Source organism: Muntiacus reevesi, chromosome 3, assembly GCF_963930625.1.
Source record: "Muntiacus reevesi chromosome 3, mMunRee1.1, whole genome shotgun sequence".
Lineage (NCBI taxonomy): Eukaryota > Metazoa > Chordata > Mammalia > Artiodactyla > Cervidae > Muntiacus > Muntiacus reevesi.
In genome coordinates, this window is record NC_089251.1 from 92547397 (window position 1) to 92565209 (window position 17813).

General features: G+C 43.3%; 1 protein-coding gene across 1 annotated transcript in view; it reads right to left on the reverse strand.

Moving 5' to 3' along the window:
• Positions 1-1567: 1567 nt before the first annotated feature.
• The window catches only part of MRPS9 (mitochondrial ribosomal protein S9), a 36304-nt gene continuing 20058 nt past the window's right edge, over positions 1568-17813 (reverse strand). Inside the window, exons 5-11 of the mRNA XM_065929647.1 lie at positions 17570-17649; positions 8920-9005; positions 7722-7797; positions 5216-5384; positions 4171-4279; positions 3149-3318; positions 1568-2166 (exon numbers count right to left, since the gene is read on the reverse strand). Of these exons, the coding sequence (XP_065785719.1) occupies positions 2075-2166; positions 3149-3318; positions 4171-4279; positions 5216-5384; positions 7722-7797; positions 8920-9005; positions 17570-17649 (782 nt within the window). The 3' untranslated portion in view covers positions 1568-2074. The remainder of the gene's footprint in view (positions 2167-3148; positions 3319-4170; positions 4280-5215; positions 5385-7721; positions 7798-8919; positions 9006-17569; positions 17650-17813) is intronic.

Consider the following 17813-nt stretch of genomic DNA (forward strand, 5'->3'; position numbering starts at 1 on the left):
GAGTGTCTTCTGACTCTAATGAGAAACCTAATTCTACCTATGGTTCCTTTTTAAAAAACATGAATTTTATCACTTTGTTTAAAAAACTAACGGCCTGAGTTGAAGAAAGGAATACAGTGATATGACTTTGAATTCTTTTTTTCCTACACTTTGCACCTCCACGGTCATTTATATTTTCTAAAGAAATGACAGAAGAAAATTGACAAGATCTTGCTCAGTGCTGAAGCTCAGGAGTTTTTACAGCTTAGCACTCAAAGATGACTTCCAATTTTTAATAATGTGTTTAATGAGTTTATTTTGTCTTAACCAAGGGTTTACAAATAATAAGAAAAATTTCTATATCTCAAGGCTGGTCACCAAAGAAGGTGGCGGTATTTTTGTGAGATGTTAATTTTTATGGCTCTTGATGATATTTTTAAACTTTTTATTTATTTTTTTGGCTGTGCGGAGTCTTCATTGCAGGGCCTGGGATTCTCGAGTTGTGGTGTGCAGGCTTGGCAGGCCCCCAGATGTGTGGTCTCAGCTCCCCTATCAGGGATTAGGCCCTTGTGCCCTCCCTCCAGTGGAAGGCGGATTCTTTACCATTGGACCACCAGGGAAGCCCCTCCTTGACGGTTAATTTGGTGGAAAGGGTCACAGCCTTCATGACAGGGTGCCTGGTGTCAGCACCGTGCAAACGCGAGGGGCTGACCTTCCCTTATGGACTCTCAGAGGTCCTCGTGGTTGGCCACCTCCCTTGTGTTATGCGGGCTGCACACCCTTGTCTCTGGGGCTGCCAAGTGGGGTGTAGCCTGGACGTCGTTACAGACGTGGAGGTCCTGGGTCTGCATCGTCCAGCTACCCCATCCAGAGCATCGTGCTTCTGTTTGCTCTGAGGGGCCAAGGCAATGAAACATCCTTCATTTTCAAGGACACTGCCTGTTCACACCATGACTCCCCCCGCCCATCCAGAATGAGACCCCCGCACACGTGTGTAACTGAATGATAGAGGATATGGGGGTCAGGGGTGGGTGGGTTTCCTGATGAGAATCATCACCCACGATGACCGTGCACCTACTGGGGCCTGGCGGGCCTCTGGACTATCCTGACCCCCCAAACCTGGGCCAGGGGCTGCTATGCCCCCATCTCACAGGTGCACCCCCCACCCAAGGACACACCTGAGCCCTATATCCTGCCTCACGGTGGTCGGTCCTTTAGTCACTTTTATCATAAAACGGTTCGTAACAAAAACTGTTTGTATCACATGTGGAAGGTGAAGTGGACACTTGTGTCCTCCCCTCCCAGATCACACCCAGGGCCTTCACCCCTGCTCCCCCTGGGCCAGGCCCTCTCACCACGCTGTCCACTGTGTCTAGGGCTGCACACGAAGACCAGACTCACTGTCCTTTACAGAACTCCAAACCCGCCTCCTGCCCGCGGCTCCCAGTGTCACAGGGAGGGACCCGCAGGGCATCGTGCGAGCCCAGAGCCGTGGAGCTGATTCCGCCTGTGACTGCAAGTCTGTAGCCTACCTGGAGGGTACTGTGCCGTGAAACAAGCCAGACAGAGAAAGACAGACACTGCGTGGTGTCACTCATACACAGAATCTTAAAGAAAAACAAAAGTCAAGCTCATAGAAACACAGGACTGTGGCTGCCAGAGGCCCCGCGAGAGGCTGGCCTGCCAGCATCAGCGACCCCTCGGGCTTTTTGCCCCTCTGTTGTGAAAAACGTGCGGCTGCCTGGAAAAGCGACGCGCGGGGAGGACCGAGTGCGGGCCTGTGCCGCTCCCCGTCCGCAGCGCGGCTCCCGGCTCAGACCCGTGGGCTGGGGCCTCCCGTCTGAGAAAGGCCTCCTGCTGGGTTTGGCTGACCGCTCCTTTCAGACTGACTACGCCAGGAGTCCGAGTTATGCTTTGAAAACTCTCTTCTGAAAAAGTTTTAAAAGTGAAGCAGCAGAACAAAGCTGAAACATTTTAAGTAATTATTCTTAGAAGGCGACCTTCACAGCACCGCATTTTAGAGTAAGTCACCTCACAAGGCAGCTGCAGCCGGCCCCGGTCCCCGGGCGCCCCTCTGCTTTCCCGCCAGGGACGCTCAGCGCTTCTTCCAGGTGAATTTCCTGCGGGCGCCCTCCTGGCCGGGCTTCTTCCGCTCCCGGACGCGGGGATCCGTGGTGAGCAGTCCAGCTGCAGCATAAAAAGAGACGCCTTCAGGAACCATGGAAAATGCAGGGAGGCAGGTGAGTCGCGTGAACCGACAGCTCCTGGGCTAAGAGGAAGCACCCGGGCCCGCGGCCAGCTCCCCGCCTCACATGAAGCTGAGGACAGCAGCGTGCTTTCCCTCTTCGGGGCTATCTTCCTGATTTCTGGGACAAACGCCAGGCACATTATTTGAGCCTGCTTGTCTTCTGCTCTGAGAGCTATGATCAATTCCTTTTTGGTTTTAAAACTTGTTCAGCTGAGGACAAAGCTGCTCCTGTGTGGCATCCCTAGTCACTGCAAGGAAAGCCGCCTGGCGCGCTTACCGTGACAGAAGTGGAAGTTATACAGACACTGTGACCGTAAGGGGTCTACACTTCCACACACCTCCCCATCCAGGAGGTTCTTCTTTTCTACCTCTGGTCCCATTATGTACAAGTGAGGTATGACTTCACGAACACATTTGAGATAAGAAACTTATACATTTGTGTGACAATAGTATTTCTTAGGACTTTGTTTCAAGATCTTAAAAAAAAATAGTTTTAGGGTTGTGTTCTCAGCTCAAGACTTGCAGTCTGGGAGAGTAAAGTCAGTTTTGCTGGTGGCTTCCTCCCTCCCAGTCCTCAGGCGTGATTACGAGTCACTCTCGGCCTCCAGCCCTGATGTGTTTATAAGTACTACACAGGCTGGAGTTCTTCACTGTTTTCTTCACTCTTCCAACACTACCACTTCTTCTCATTGTGTGCCAGGCTCATGTATTTTGTTAGAGTACTTTTTATGGTCACACAGCAAAGGCAAAATTTCACTTACCACATACCCATGGCTTTTGCACGTACCTGACTTAAAATGCATGGAAAAAACAACGAACTTGCATGGAAGGCAAACCAGACCTGTCTAAATTCTAGTTGAAAAGTTAAGTGATGACACTTTATTACTTTCCAGGGCTCAAAGAAACTCAAACGAGCCATACCTTGGCGCATCCATTCAACCTCGTCCTCGGTGATGAAGCTGCACAGGGCTCTGGCCACGGCCAGGCGGATGGCACCTGCCTGCGACGACCGCCCGCCTCCCGACACCATGCAGGTCACGTCGTGCTTCCCAAGCCGGTCGAGGAAATGAAAGGGGAACATGAGCTGCTCTCTGAGGACATCACAATAGGTGGAGTTAGGTTTGCGGCATATACACACGACTTCGCAGAATGCTCACACTCTGGTCGTTTATAGGAGCCACAACACACGCAGAGACACTGCTGTTTCAGATACTCAGACACCGTGAGAGTGGGGTCGGTCTCTCTTTTTCTGGGTGCAGTGGCACACCCAGCCTCACTGAGGGTGAGTGACAGGAGTGACAACGCTACTAAGGGAAGCTCTGCTCACCTAATCGTTTGGGAGCGTAAACATGTATCTGCTTTAATTCCTGAAGCTTTTAAGATTCCCAAGCAAGTGCTTATAAGCATAAAGAAACTGAGACCAAAATTGAGAAAAAAATCAGGAGACATGAGAGCACTTGAGTCAGGGTAGTCGAGGTGAGAAAGAACCCCCAGAAAGCGGGGTCTGCAGTCAGGAGGCAGGTATCCAGAATACAGCCAAAGTCTATGAGGACAGGAAACCACACCCAAAGGGGAGCAGCTAAAAATGATCACTCCACTAGTCATCTGAATTAACCTGGACTGGGGTTTCCCTGGTGGCTCAGTGGTAAATAATGAGCCTGCCAATGCAGGAGACGCAGGTTTGACCCCTGGGTTGGAAATATCCCTTGGAGAAGGGAATGGCAACCCACTCTAGCATCCTTGCCTGAGAAATCCTATGGACAGAGGAGCCTGGTAGGCTATGGTCCATAGGGTCACAAAGGAGTTAGACATGACTTAGCAACTAAACAACAAAGAGAAGCAATCAGGCAAACATAAGGAAATTATAAGCCTTGTTGATTGGGATGTATCATCAAGTGTATTTCCTTTAAAATCAAAAAGCCAAACCCAAACGCAGACCTCACCTGTCTTGGGTCACTGGGAAGTAGAGCAGGTAGTCGACCCCATTTATTTCTATCTTCCCACTTCCGTGGCCATAAACAACCGCCTCCGCATTCGCAGTCTTTCTCTTACCTTGAAAAATACAAGACATCTACTCAGTGAACATCTTGAAGACCAGGGCTCTGAGTGAGGCAAAACTACATTAATTTCCTCCCCCCAGAGTAACAATATCTAACTCTCTATACGAAAGTTCTATAATTATTACATGCCAAACAAAAATAAAACAGGCAAACTACACTATAATTGATGTAATGAACTTATTATGGGGGTGATTTTGTTCTTTGATCCCATTTTAGAAATACTACAATGATTCTAGTTTCAACCAAGTAATTCACATTTGTTTACATTATTTTTAAAAAATGAATTCACCTAGTATTCTTTTTTAAATTCATAAGAATATACCTGAATCTCAACTGTAAATTTTTACAATACATTAACAGTATAATAAAGCATAAGTAAAAGAAAAGGAATAAAAGGTTGAAATAAAAGGAATCCTCAGGGAAGGTCACACTTCTTTGAAAATATTAACTGAAAATGACAAAGGAAATGATGTTAAACTTTTTAGAGTTGCAGATGAATCATTTAATAGCTCAATTCTTTAAAATGACACCATGTCAAATGGCTTTGGGCATCTACAAGGAAGATGTGAGCTGAGGACCTAAAGTTTTCAGGTTTCGTAGTTTTGGAATCTGATGGGCAGATTCACTGAACATTTTCAGTGTATGTAAGAAAGCTCTGTGATAAATACTTTGCTATTTCCACCAGTTGAAAATGTGAAAATACAAAACGCTAATGTGATTGTGTAGGTTATGTGTCCACATCCTTTCTTGGGACATTAAAGGGTTCCGGTTTTCAAAAAGTCAACAAGAATCTTAAAACCTCGGAAATCCAATGTAGCAACAGCAAAAATAAACAAACGGACAAAGTGAACAGCAAAGGGTGAGAGCACACACACCCCCCACCGTCTCCCCACGCTCGGGGGCGCGCCTCCTCTCCAGGGCGCGTTACCTTGGCCTGTGCTGAAGGCCATGCCCTGCTCATCATACTGCAAAGGCTCGATCAGATGTTTCTTCGACTGAATAGTCACTGTCCTGCGGAACCTGCCCACAAATTCCTCTTCGGCTGCATCGCACGGCAAGGCTGATAACCTTTCCAGCAGCCGGATGAACTGTGCGTACTGCAGACAATAAAAGTTCATTAGGAGATGGGAGTGTAATTGCATTTGCTAAGTTTTTTCTATTTTTATATACTTGATCTTTCCAGTGTTGCTTTTCTTGATGAATTCTGACAGGATGACACTTGCGCTGCTTCTAAAACAGCGTGCAGGCGTGGCATTCTCCCCGGGCACCTCTGGTGCTCAATCTTTTCTTTCAAGAAACAAAGAGAGATAAACCTTTCAAAGAAAAATCCATTTCTCTGAATTGGGATATTACAAGAAAGTGAAATTTAAATTCCGTTTCAAAAAAATATTTAGATGATCTTTGAGTGTGACTTCTACTCTTTTATTAGAATTGCTATCAAGAGGAGCTTCATAAATAATTTCCAGTGAGTTTCGCACAGTAAAATGGGGAGAGTCTGATTTTGAGAAAATGTACCTCTTAAATTATATTTCATAATACACTTGGCAAATATATCTTTAGCTGTTCAAGCTGTGTTACTTTAATGTTTATGATTTCCTTTAAAACTGAACAATCAAGCTATTTAAAAATTCAAGAGATACTTGACTTAAAGGGCAACCTCTTGAAATAAATTATCCTTGCTACTCTGTGCATTTTTTTAATAGTTCTTGAACATGTGATTAGAAAGTAAACAACTTGGTATTAACCCTTAAAATTAGAAGCCAGAGTAATCACTCTAAAGTGTTTATGCAGAAGGAAGCAATCGACACTTGACCTCCTTGGTGAGCAGAGCGTGAGACCCCGCTTTTTGTAACCTGAGCTATGTTTCTGCCAACCCTAAAAATCAGGCTCGTCTTCATGACCTCTGCCTTTATAGTGCAAATCTGCCACTAATGATTTGAAATATATAAAAATCACACAAGCAAGATTCCAAGGGCTACGTCAATGACTGCCTCCAAGGAAGTCACAAGAGAAGCAGTCTCAGGAAGGGTGAGGTACTGAGGCACCCAGTCTGGTGGTGCCCGTCGCCTCCACTCAGAGCTGTCCCTCCTCAGCTGCTCTCAGCTCCTCTGGATGTGCCGTGACACCCTCGGACCCACAAGGAGGCAACCACAGGTGTGACATGGCATGCCTAGGCACTGAGATCATGAGCTGAGATATCACTGACCACTCCTGCCTCTGTCATCTTAACACCAGTTGTCAGCTTCAGGATTTCTTCCATTATCCAACAGTCCAAAGTACAAAGACCCCATATATTTACAGATAGATAGATGAATAGATGAGCCTACATATTTGGTTGTTTTGTTTTCATGGCTGCACACCTTTAACAAAGTCTTTGGGATATTTCCAAAATGAAAACAAACTTGTTATTTCATAAAAAATGAAAGCAACCAGGAAATGGGAAACACTGAAATGATGCAGTCAGTTAAGAGGAAAAGAGAGATTTTTTTCAGCTGCATCCAATGCAGCGATACTGACTTCGCAGTCAGGATATTAGAAATTAATTTCAGCTCTACCATTCACCATGTCCAACACCTTAGTTTAGCAAACTGCAACTTTTCCATCACATTAATTTCTGTAACCACTTAAATGAAGAAAAGAGAAATTTAAGTACATGATTTAAAATCTACACAGTGGCAAGGTACTAACAATGTCAGCCACTGCCGTGGGAGGGAAAAAACCTTTCTCGAAACAATTTGTGAAATTTATCTACACTCCCATCTTCTAGAAATAATCTAAATCCAGAACATTAACATATTTAAAACATCAGATCTCCTCTGATAATCTTGGCATATGCTAGAATACTGAGCAAAATAAGAATCTGGCTGAGACCTAACCAAGGATCACCATCTTTATAGGCTTTTGGGAGCCTGCTAAAAATGTATATTCCTGGGTGAGGCCGGTGGAAATTCTGAGCAAGGCCTGGATCGTGGGAAACCACATTTTCTTCCCAGCATTCCAGGTGATCCTGACACTGGTAGTTTTGCCGATTCTAAGAACTGGCCATCAGACACTGCATTTGCTAAGCAGGAAGGGAACCCTGTGCTTCGTTTCTTTCCTGTTTCATCTGTAACGGCTCCTTACATTTATCATTGGCCTGTAAAATTAACACCCACTCTATTGAAGGATGTAAAAAATGACACCCGCCATACTCCCCCCAAGACAACAGTCAGAGAGACCACCAGCGCACTTGCAGGAAAGGGTCTGGTCTTCTAGGCTGCCACCTTCCTGGTCTATGGACAGAATCAGCTCCAAATGTTTTTTTTTTTTAAGGAAAACTGTCTTAGGAACACATGCTTCTTGAGGAACGTTAATATTAGGATCCTAAATATTAATAAAGCAATTGTCTACATTACAGCACAGGTCCCCTTAAATTAAAAAGATTAATTACTCACGTCTTGATCTGACAGCTTTTCTACTAACATTTCTTCCAGTTCTTCCTTTATCAGCCATCTGCTGCCAATCGGGTCTCTGTTAAAATATCACATATATTCTCTTTTAAATTAACCACGCAATGAGAGTTACATCATGAAAGATCCCACAAGTGGTAGTAATTCTTGACGGGGGAACACACTTTTGTATTAGTATTACACAGCTGTAAAATTACATCCAAGTGAATAATTTTTTAAGATGGGTTACTGCATTTCCTCAGTCTACTTTAGAAGAAGAGATACCCAGTCTAGCAAATGTTCCATTGAAAGAGTTAGACTTGGCATTGTGAAACTTGCTGGATATTGAAGTCACTGGATTTCTCAAAAATTCAAATTGTGCTTGTTTTTCATAATTTGTTTAACAGGAGAGGTTACGGAAGCACAGTATTCTGTCAGTGGACTAAAGTAGTAATGAATACAAAGAAAAGGCTAGGGGCAGTACTTACAGCTTAAACTAGCTACGTTCCAAAGCCTGGGTCTTTTGAATAAAACACATGAATATGCTGTGCTGTGCGTGCTCAGTCATGTCTCTTTGCAACCCCCACGGACTGTAGCCCGCCAGGCTCCTCTGTCCATGGGAGTCTCCAGGCAAGAACAGTGGAGTGGGTTGCTACTCCTTCTCCAGGAGATCTTCCTAACCCAGGGATTGAACCCACATCTCTTGCGTCTTCCCTGCATTGGCAGGCAGGTTCTTTACCACTGTGCCACTGGGTCAAAAATTTATGTCTTTTGAATAGGAGGAAATATATGACTAACCAGTCCAAAATTTAAAACCAGTGGGTCAAGTTGATGGATCTAGTCTATCACTGTTTGCTGAATGGACGCACAAATCTTTAAACACAAAATATATAAAATACACACACACACATATACATACACATATATACATAAGCATGTAAGTGTACAACCCAAAAATTTTGAAGAAATAATATTCAAATAGAGTAACTAAGTGCCATTTAAAATAAATCTGGAATGAAGTAATATAAAAATAATAACCTTAATAATTATATCCTCCCAAACAAAAAAAATTGTCCATTATTTGGAATTATAATGATTAATGCTGAAATAATGAACACATTTTTAAGCTTTATCTAAGACCTAAGAAACACCAATGATAAGTGGTATGTTTTTAGTTAGTATTTTAACGCAAAGAAGAACTTACTTGGCTTTAGGTTTTTCTGAAAACACACCTTTGGCTCTCAGCTGGTCTTGGCGTTCTTCTACATGGAGCACCTTTCCATAGGCTTCCTGTGGCAAGTAAAACACACGCTGATCCCAGAGACAGCACATTCTCACCAATACTTTCGACCTCCCTTTGAGTCCCCCTCATCTCAGAAGCGCCCCTCCTCAATTCTCAAGTCACAGCTGCACGGCAAGTGCTGCTGAAAATGCTTTTCAACAATACTACTTCTCACTCAAACCGAAGAATGGTGATTTCAATGAGAATTTAGTATTATGCATAGTGACACACTTCAACTGAATTTAAATAACTCTATAAGAGGCTTACAACTAACTCAGTGAGGATATTAAACACAAAATAAAATTATAAATGACTTATTTGCCTTAAGAATTCCTCAAACAGAACCAAAAACTTTCCTTAAAAAATTTCTAATTTATATAGCAATATGCCTTTAAACTTGGAGAAATATCAGTAAAAATTATATTTACTACTGAACAACTTTTCTCATATTTAACACTTATGTAATAGCTAAGTCTTCATCATGTAGTCTCTGTCTTTAAAAGTTTTCTATTAATATTTACTTTTCATTATTTGATTTCTATTATTACTTTCTAACAAAGACTTCAAATGTGTGCCACCTGTTAAACTGTAATGCAAGTAGGGTAAATTTACCATTTTGTTAGAATTGTAAAAAAGCAATATTCTGGCAACAAAGGTGATTAATAAAATACATTTTTCCAGGAAATGAGCTTACAACAAGCAGAATAATCCAAGTGTCTCCCAGTTTTTTTTGACTGAGCCTATTTGAAGACTCATGTTGACTCTGTGTGTATTTCATGCTAATTTCATGTGCGTATTTGTTTATAATGTACTAATCTAAGGAACAGACATGTTCAAAGGATGAACTAGAGATGATATATTTTTTTCTTGCTAAATCATGAGAGCGTCTACTAATCTCAGAGGACACAACTTGTACTCACAGAGATGCCTGTCTCTATTTCAAACAGTCTTAATAATCTCCAGTTTGGGGGACAACCCTGTGTGGGTGCTGATCAGAGCACTATTTTATAGTCAAAGCTGCCAATAAAGAGTCTGCTCTAAGAATAGGCGTGTCCCTGGCTGCTGCCTCTGTACTGACCAGTGCTTGTTACATATTATCATCTTCACTTCTGCAACCTCTTCTCAGGAATCCATTTCTTTCAAGCAAAAAAGAAGAAAGGGCAGACGCAGGAAGAAAGGCTGTAAGGATTGCACCTTTGATTTCCATAAATATAGGTGAGAAAAGCCCAGATTATACTCCGTGGGCTAGGAATGGTGAGACGAGGACAAAGTTCATTTCCTGTGGTTGGGAGACTCCTGAGAGTGTTTTGTGTTGTTTGTTCTTGGAAGGATCGTAGAATTGGTAACTTAGAAGAGAAGAAGAAAAGCAGTCACATTTAGAAACTGTGAAGCTGGCTGAGCATCTCTGACACGGTGAAGAATCACTAACTAGTCAGAGGTTCTACAGCTAAGTCCCCATCATCAGCAGCAGCAAAGCCAAACACCAGGTCGGGAATGCACCGTCGCAGGCTCCACCCAAGACTTCCGGAAGAGGAACCTCTGTCAAGGGCTCACTGATCTGTTAGAACCATGCCCCTAAGTAATGTACGCTGAAGTCTGAGTCTAAACACCTGAACTACGGAAAGAAATCAGGTTAATTCAATTCTATTGTCCAGATTAAAAATAACTACCTCTACAACTTGGACAGCAAGAAGATCAAACCAGTCAATCCTAAAGGAAATAAACCCTGAATATTCATTGGAAAGACTGATGCTGAAGCTCCAATACTTTGGCCACCTGATGCGAAGAGCCAACTCATTGGAAAAGACCCCGATGCTAGGAAAGGCTGAAGGCAGGAGAAGGGGACGGCAGGAGATGAGATGGTTGGATGGCATCACTGACCCAAGGGACATGAGTTTGAGCAAACTCTGGGAGATGGTGATGGACAGGGAAGCCTCACGGGCTGCAGTCCGTGGGGTTACAAAGAGTTGGACACGACTGAGCAACTAACACACCCGGCTTGTTAAAGCCCTAGTTAATTTTCTGGAATAACCAAGGCAACAAAAACAAAAATAGTTGACCTGCTTCATAGGTAAGTTTCATGTCACAGTTTGGGCTGCTCAAGTTGCCATCGTTTGCCTGTGACGTCTTAGCAATTTTTACATTAAATCCCTATTTTTCTTAAACTTTTCACTCTGCTATTATCTTCTGGAGTTCATATTTAGCTCCATAAAAATGCATAAATAGTGTGTGTAAAATCACCAGAAAAAATGTCGAATGTGAGAAAAACCATCCATGAAGGTATACGTCAAATTTCGAACATGGTTAAGTTCTAATCATTTATGGAGCTTCCCTGGTGGCTCAGATGTGCTTTGACAGTTGTGATCCATCAAGTTATATAATGCTCACATTAAAGCCCCTCGTTCAGTTCTCTAAATATTTAGGAAAACATATGTAAAGTACTTGGCACACTGCCTGGCCTATAGTAATGACCAAAAAAGGACACAGGGATGAGGTATGGCGTTTGGGTGTCAAATAAGCGAAACCATTTTATGTGCACGCTGTTTCTGCCTTTCTTTCTCTTCTAAATAATAAACCTGCTCTTCAGAGTCTGTCCTGGCTACTCAGAGACAAGAGTCGTCTGGAAAGTACACCCTACAGCTTCAGCTCCCTGAAGAGGTGTGTGTGTACTAATTTACATCAGAAAATCCTCGAGAGTATAAAATATGCCAGGCACTGTCAACATCACAGATTATCAGGACTGGCTTCTGGTCTATTGTTCAATTTCCACTTAATTTTTAAGGGGCGCTAGAGGATTAGCCGTGACCCCAGCTACACTAAGTTTATATACTGTATTTAACAGTATAATTTTCAAATATGACAGGAATAACCCACATGTGAAATGCTGAATCATTAATCACAGCTATGATTAATATTTCATAAAATCAAAGCCAGTCTATCCACCCCTCATGTCATCAGATTTCCATAATGTATGAGTTGCATTTAGAAGGTGCCTAATTTGAAAATACCAGATGCTCAGGGTGCAAAAAAGAAATGCTTAAACTAAACTCTTCCAAGAGCATGAGCAATATGATTTTTAGTCTAAAGAAAACTAATTTTAGTCTTCCCAAATCTGTTTGGTTTATTAATCATGTAGAAGTTCCAATTTTAGGAAGGGCAAACAAATAACATTTCTTAGGAGGGTGGTACAGAAAAAGTCTGTATATATATATATTTATTTTTTGATATACAAAATATATACAGCTAACAATAATTATCATCTTAGATACTAGTTCAATACAGTTGAGACTTTAAAATGTTTTTTGGAAAAAAAAATCACAGAAAATAAATGTCCTAAATAACAATCTTCTCAAAATTTTTTGGCTACTGGCATATACAAAACCAACTGGAATAAACGTACATATAATTCATTTCTCATGGATTTCATCATGCTATTTATCTAGAGTTCCAAGAGACATATTTCCACGGGAGACCATGACTGTCACTTCATGAACACAGTATGCTATACAGGTACACTTCATGTAATGCTATTCAGCACAAACAAAACAGTCTCACATACAGGTCACAGAGACAAGTCCTCTGGGAAAGTACACACCAGGAGAAATTACACAGAAGTGCTTGTGAGTCGATACCATACATTTTCACTACCTAAAGCTCCATCATATATTTAGAAAAATAATCATCATTATAAAAGAAGTGATCTGATTGAAATCAACAGAGGCAGTAAGTTGAATTGGTTTTTAAAAATTGACTTTCCTAATTGTTACACTTAGAACATACAAGATCCACAACAGTAATTATTCATATGTGAGGAAAATGTATAATAAAGATACCTCCAGGACAGCAGATTCTGTTACTGAATTAGTTACCAAAGTAACTCTCCACTATTCTTGCCTGGAGAATCCCATGGACAGAGGAGCCTGGTGGGCTGCATCCAGTCCAAAAGGTCGCCCAAAGTTGGACGCAACTAAAGCGGCATAGCACGCACAGATGCATGTCAAGAAAGGGCTGAAAACAGCACGCAGATGCAGGTCAGCCTGGTCTGTCGTTTTCTAAAAGGAAGCCCTTAATGCAGTTGTAAAGCAGAATTCTGTAAGACCTCACTGTGGGAAGGGTCACTGCTTTAAGTCCATTTTTAAGTGCTGCTTCAAAAGTTTCCAACATGCGCAACCAGAGGACAGGGAGGACGTAAAGTAAGGAGGAATTCCGGGGCGCCAGGTCCCCGGAACGTTCATTAGTTGGGTCTGCAACAACATAAGTGGACACACACACCCCTGTGGGGCTGCTGCATGAACCCAGAAGTTATTTAAGTCACTTAAAGTAAACTGGAGAATTTCTACATGAGCCAGGCAAATGAATCCTGCTTATCCCTACACTATCAGGATTAGAATCACTTCTTTTTTTCCACATTTTAAACTTTTTTCCCCCTAATTGGGTAGAACAGTTTAAGTACATAATAATCTACTTATTCCTTAATTTGACACTTCTTTGGGTAAAAATTTCATCTGTGGCCATATACTTGCTTTGAATTATAGAAATATTCTGGCAATACTCCAGTGTTTACTGTAAGGCAAGTCATGAAATATAAATGAGGTTTCTAAATTCCCAGTGTAGCTTTTAGAGATGAAGAACCTTATCTTAAAGGTTGTGGTGGGGAGAGCTGACGGAAAATTTCAATAAATGCTGAATGTTTCTGACAGCTTACAGTGTTTTCGAAGTGTTTCACACCCTTTTCCGAGCTCTGGTTTCATGGGAGGTGAAAAGGTGTTCTGGGTGGAGAGGTTTCAGGTCCCTTCCTTTACTATCTTTTTTCATTCTGCTCCTGAAAGCTTAAATCATGTCTGAGAAGTACACAAGTTCTACTGGTAAGTGGTTATTAAGGAGATGGAAAGTCATCTACTTTGGGTAAAAAAGACAGATGAGCAGGGCTGTCCAGCATGGAGCCCCTTAATCTTTCTCAGTGATCCTTTGAGAAACTATAGGGCTCTCATTTCCTCTTACTTAAAATGACCTTTACTGTTTAAGAATTTACTTATTAATACTGTTTCACACTTCATTCATTACATATGTGCACCTTACTCACTAGTTTGTAAAATAGATGGTTTTTCTTGACTTTCCCAGGAACCTGGAGACAGGTGCATGGCTATGCCCACAGGAGGGAGTTCCAGCCAACCTGCCTGTGAACTCTCAGGGTGTAACACACTCAGGGTATAACACGCTCACTCAGGGTGTAACACACTCAGGGTGCAACCCCCGAGGACCAGGACATGCTCCTGCACCTGACATTCCCCCAGCAGCTTCACTTCCGGGCAAAACAGAGAGCTGCTTCTTTCTGAGAATCCTCCTCCCCCCACGTCTCCGCAGAAGAACCGGATGGACTAACTTCAGGCCAAGGGGAAACAGTGCTCACTAAAGCTGTCCGTCTTATCCTCAGCGGGAAGCTGCACCAGGCCCTCTTTCACCCGCTGCTGTAACGTAGTGTGTAACTTTAACACACAGTCACCAGACACTGGGAAGCAGTGCTGACATCATGACAGAAGGTCACAGATGCCACAGAGGCCCCCTGGCAGAACCGCACACGGGCTTGAGATCGGTGCTCTTCTGCCAGAAAGCCTGGCAGAGGACGCCCACGGCTCTCGCCGTCACAGACCGCCCAGGACGCGGGAGGATCAGTTTGGCTTAGAGTCGTTCACCCTGTCACATGGGAGGAAACGACATCGACAGAAAGAGACGGTGACAACAGTGATTCACTTCCCGCCTGCCTGTCACAGTCGTGGGGGTTCGATGCCCTGGCTGTGGTGGATGGTAGTAAGGGGACTCCCCTCCCAGAGGGAACGGCACCCCTCCCCCACCAAGAGAGGGCAGAGCAACGCAGGGAGCAGCTTCGAGGTGTCCTGTCCTATATCACACGTGATGCCTGAGTCACCTGGAACAGGGAGTGTTTAGCCACGTAACACAGTTCAGGGTTACAAGCAGCTTCTCGTGTAACGCTGACCCACACCGGCCCAGCAAGGACCACAGCTGTGATTAACAACTTCTGCTCTGCATGAGGTGTAAGCGCTTGCTATGCACTTAGGGAAACTTCTATCCTTTATTCCATACACATAATTAGTTTAAAATTCCATAAGGTGCATTTTTTTTAAATACAAAATTCTATTAATTATCTGAATTAATATGTTCAAATTTAACCAAATCATCTGTAATTCACAGGTGTAAACTGTTCTGATGAACAACAAAAACAAATACCAAACCCACAGTGTTTGGGGGTCAAAATAACGCAACAGACAGACAGACCTAAATTACTAGATTTAACTAAAATGAAGAAGCCCAAAGAACTCTCCTGTATGTAACGAAACTATATGATGCAAGAAGGAAGACCGTAGATAAACGGAGTGTAATCTGACATTTGAGTTGCGACTGGGGTAGTATCTGATCGACCGAGAAGCCGACCAGATTCCTGAGCGATCCCTTTTAAAAACACATAAACTAAAGTTAGGCCTCTTCTCCGATGTGTAATTTCTTCATTATGATGGAATGCAACCAAATACCGTGCCCTGAGGTTGCTCGGTTTCAGTCCAGACAAATGCAAATGGCTTGTCGGGTGACAGCTGTTTGATAAGGCTCCTCTCCACGACCCGCACGCTTTACTTTTTCCCGTGAAACTTGGGATGAAAGGCAGAAGGCAGGAAGAGAATTAATGTAGCATACAGTCTAAAGGCAATGCTACAACCGTGATTAAGTAGAAAAGTTAAAAGGCACAGATTTTCCACAGCTTCGCTGCGTGCAAGCCATCCGTGTAACAAGCTGACAGCCGAGCGCGCCAGCTCCATCACCTCTCCGACAGCTACTGCGCGCGCTGCGCCCCTTTTCAGGGGGAATTTGCGTCTGCACCATGAAGCGTTGTACATTATTTCTGAGCTCTGCGGGGGGCTCGAGTCCATATGGAACCTTCACAAATATTACCACAGATCAAACCAGCGGCGTCGGGAGGCAGATTTGACATACCTATTTAAATGAGCGGCAGGGGTCCCCGGGCGGCCGCGGGCGGTGCGGAGAGCCTGGGCGGAGAGCGCGGCCGGCTCCATTACTCAGCAAAGACGCCCTCCGCGTCCATCATTCATTTCATTTCTGCTGGGGCAAGAAGCTCATTTGCCCAAGGTCAACAGAAAGTGAAAAGAAGGTTTTCTTTTTTTCCACCCCACTCAAGAATAAATGCTCCTGACAAGTGGGGATTCTGTCCTCTGGCTTTGCAGAGCACAAACCCCAGCCAGCTTGACAAAGCAGAGGGCCCACGTGCATGCGGGCCAAGCCACCCAAGAGTGCGCTGGGGACATGGAGGCCTGGGGACTGTTTCCCTTAACTGGGAGAAATCACACTATGAATAAAATAAAACTTGACACCGTGCTCTAAAGGTGAAGCAGGTTCTGTTGTTTAAAACTGGGTATTAGCATCCAGCCTTTTGTCACAGTAACTGTAGAAGATGCCCCAGTGTGTACATCATCAAACACCTGGGCTCTGAAAGAAAATACAACCTGTTCTCAGGACAGGCAAATGCGGTGGGGGTGGGGGTCAGAATGTAGTAAAACCACTTCTTTTCGGGTCCTCTAGACCCTGATTCTAGCCTCATACACTGTGCTGGCCTATGAAAAGCAAATCGTATTTGAATAACTAATCATCTCATGGCAAATAGATGGGGAAACAGTGGAAGCAGTGACATACTTTCTTTTCTTGGGCTCCAGAATCACTGCGGACAGTGACTACAGCCATGAAATTAAAAGATGCTTGCTCCTCGGAAGGAAAGCTTTGACAAACCTAGACAGCGTATGAAAAAGCAGAGACATCCCTTTGCCAGCAAAGGTCTGTAAAGTCAAAGCTATGGTTTTTCCAGTAGTCATGTATGAATGTGAGAGTTGGACCATAAAGAAGACTGAGCGCCAAAGAACTGACGCTTTTGAACTTCGGTGCTGGAGAAGACTCTTGAGAGTCCCTTAGACTGCAAGGAGATCAAACCAGTCCATCCTAAAGGAGATCAGTCCTGAATACTCATTGGAAGGACTAATGTGGAAGCTCCAATACTTCGGCCACTCGATGCAAAGAGCTGACTCATTGGAAAAGATCCTGATATTGGGAAAGACGGAGGGCACAAGGAGCAGAGGGGGACAGAGGATGAGACGACTTAGCGACTGAACAACAAGGAGAGGGAAGGACTCTGCCTCTCCCCAAGGTGAGCGAGCGCCCCATCGCCCTGATGTGTCTTTCCTGATTCTGGCCCTGTGATGCACACCCACACCTGGATACTGCCCTGAGCACCTCTCTCGCAACACGACCTTTGGAAGTAAAAGCGTTTTAAGGACAAGCCATTCTGACATAAATTCTCTAGTGCTTACCTTTAGCAAAAATAAATTAATAAGATATAAAGCCTTTTAACATACTGTCTTACCTCTTGAAGTCTTACTTTTTGTCCATTATGAAACATACTAGGTAAATTCTGAAGCTGAGTGAAATAAATCTCTGGTATCATTATTACTTAGCTAACAGTTCATATTATTTACCATAAATGTGATATACTTACATGCATTAATGAGTAGTATGACTGTTTGCCAGTGTAAAAGAGAAAATGAAATGGGCGGCCATCGTCTCCCCACTGGATAGCTAATAAAAACCAAATGAAAACAAATAAGCAAAAATAAAAATACAGAGACCAAATAGCCTACATTTAATTGCGGTTTTGTAATTCATGCAGTAAGACATGCTTTTAATTATGATTAACTTTTAAAATAACAAAAAAAGCATTAATAATTAAAATTGATTTTGGC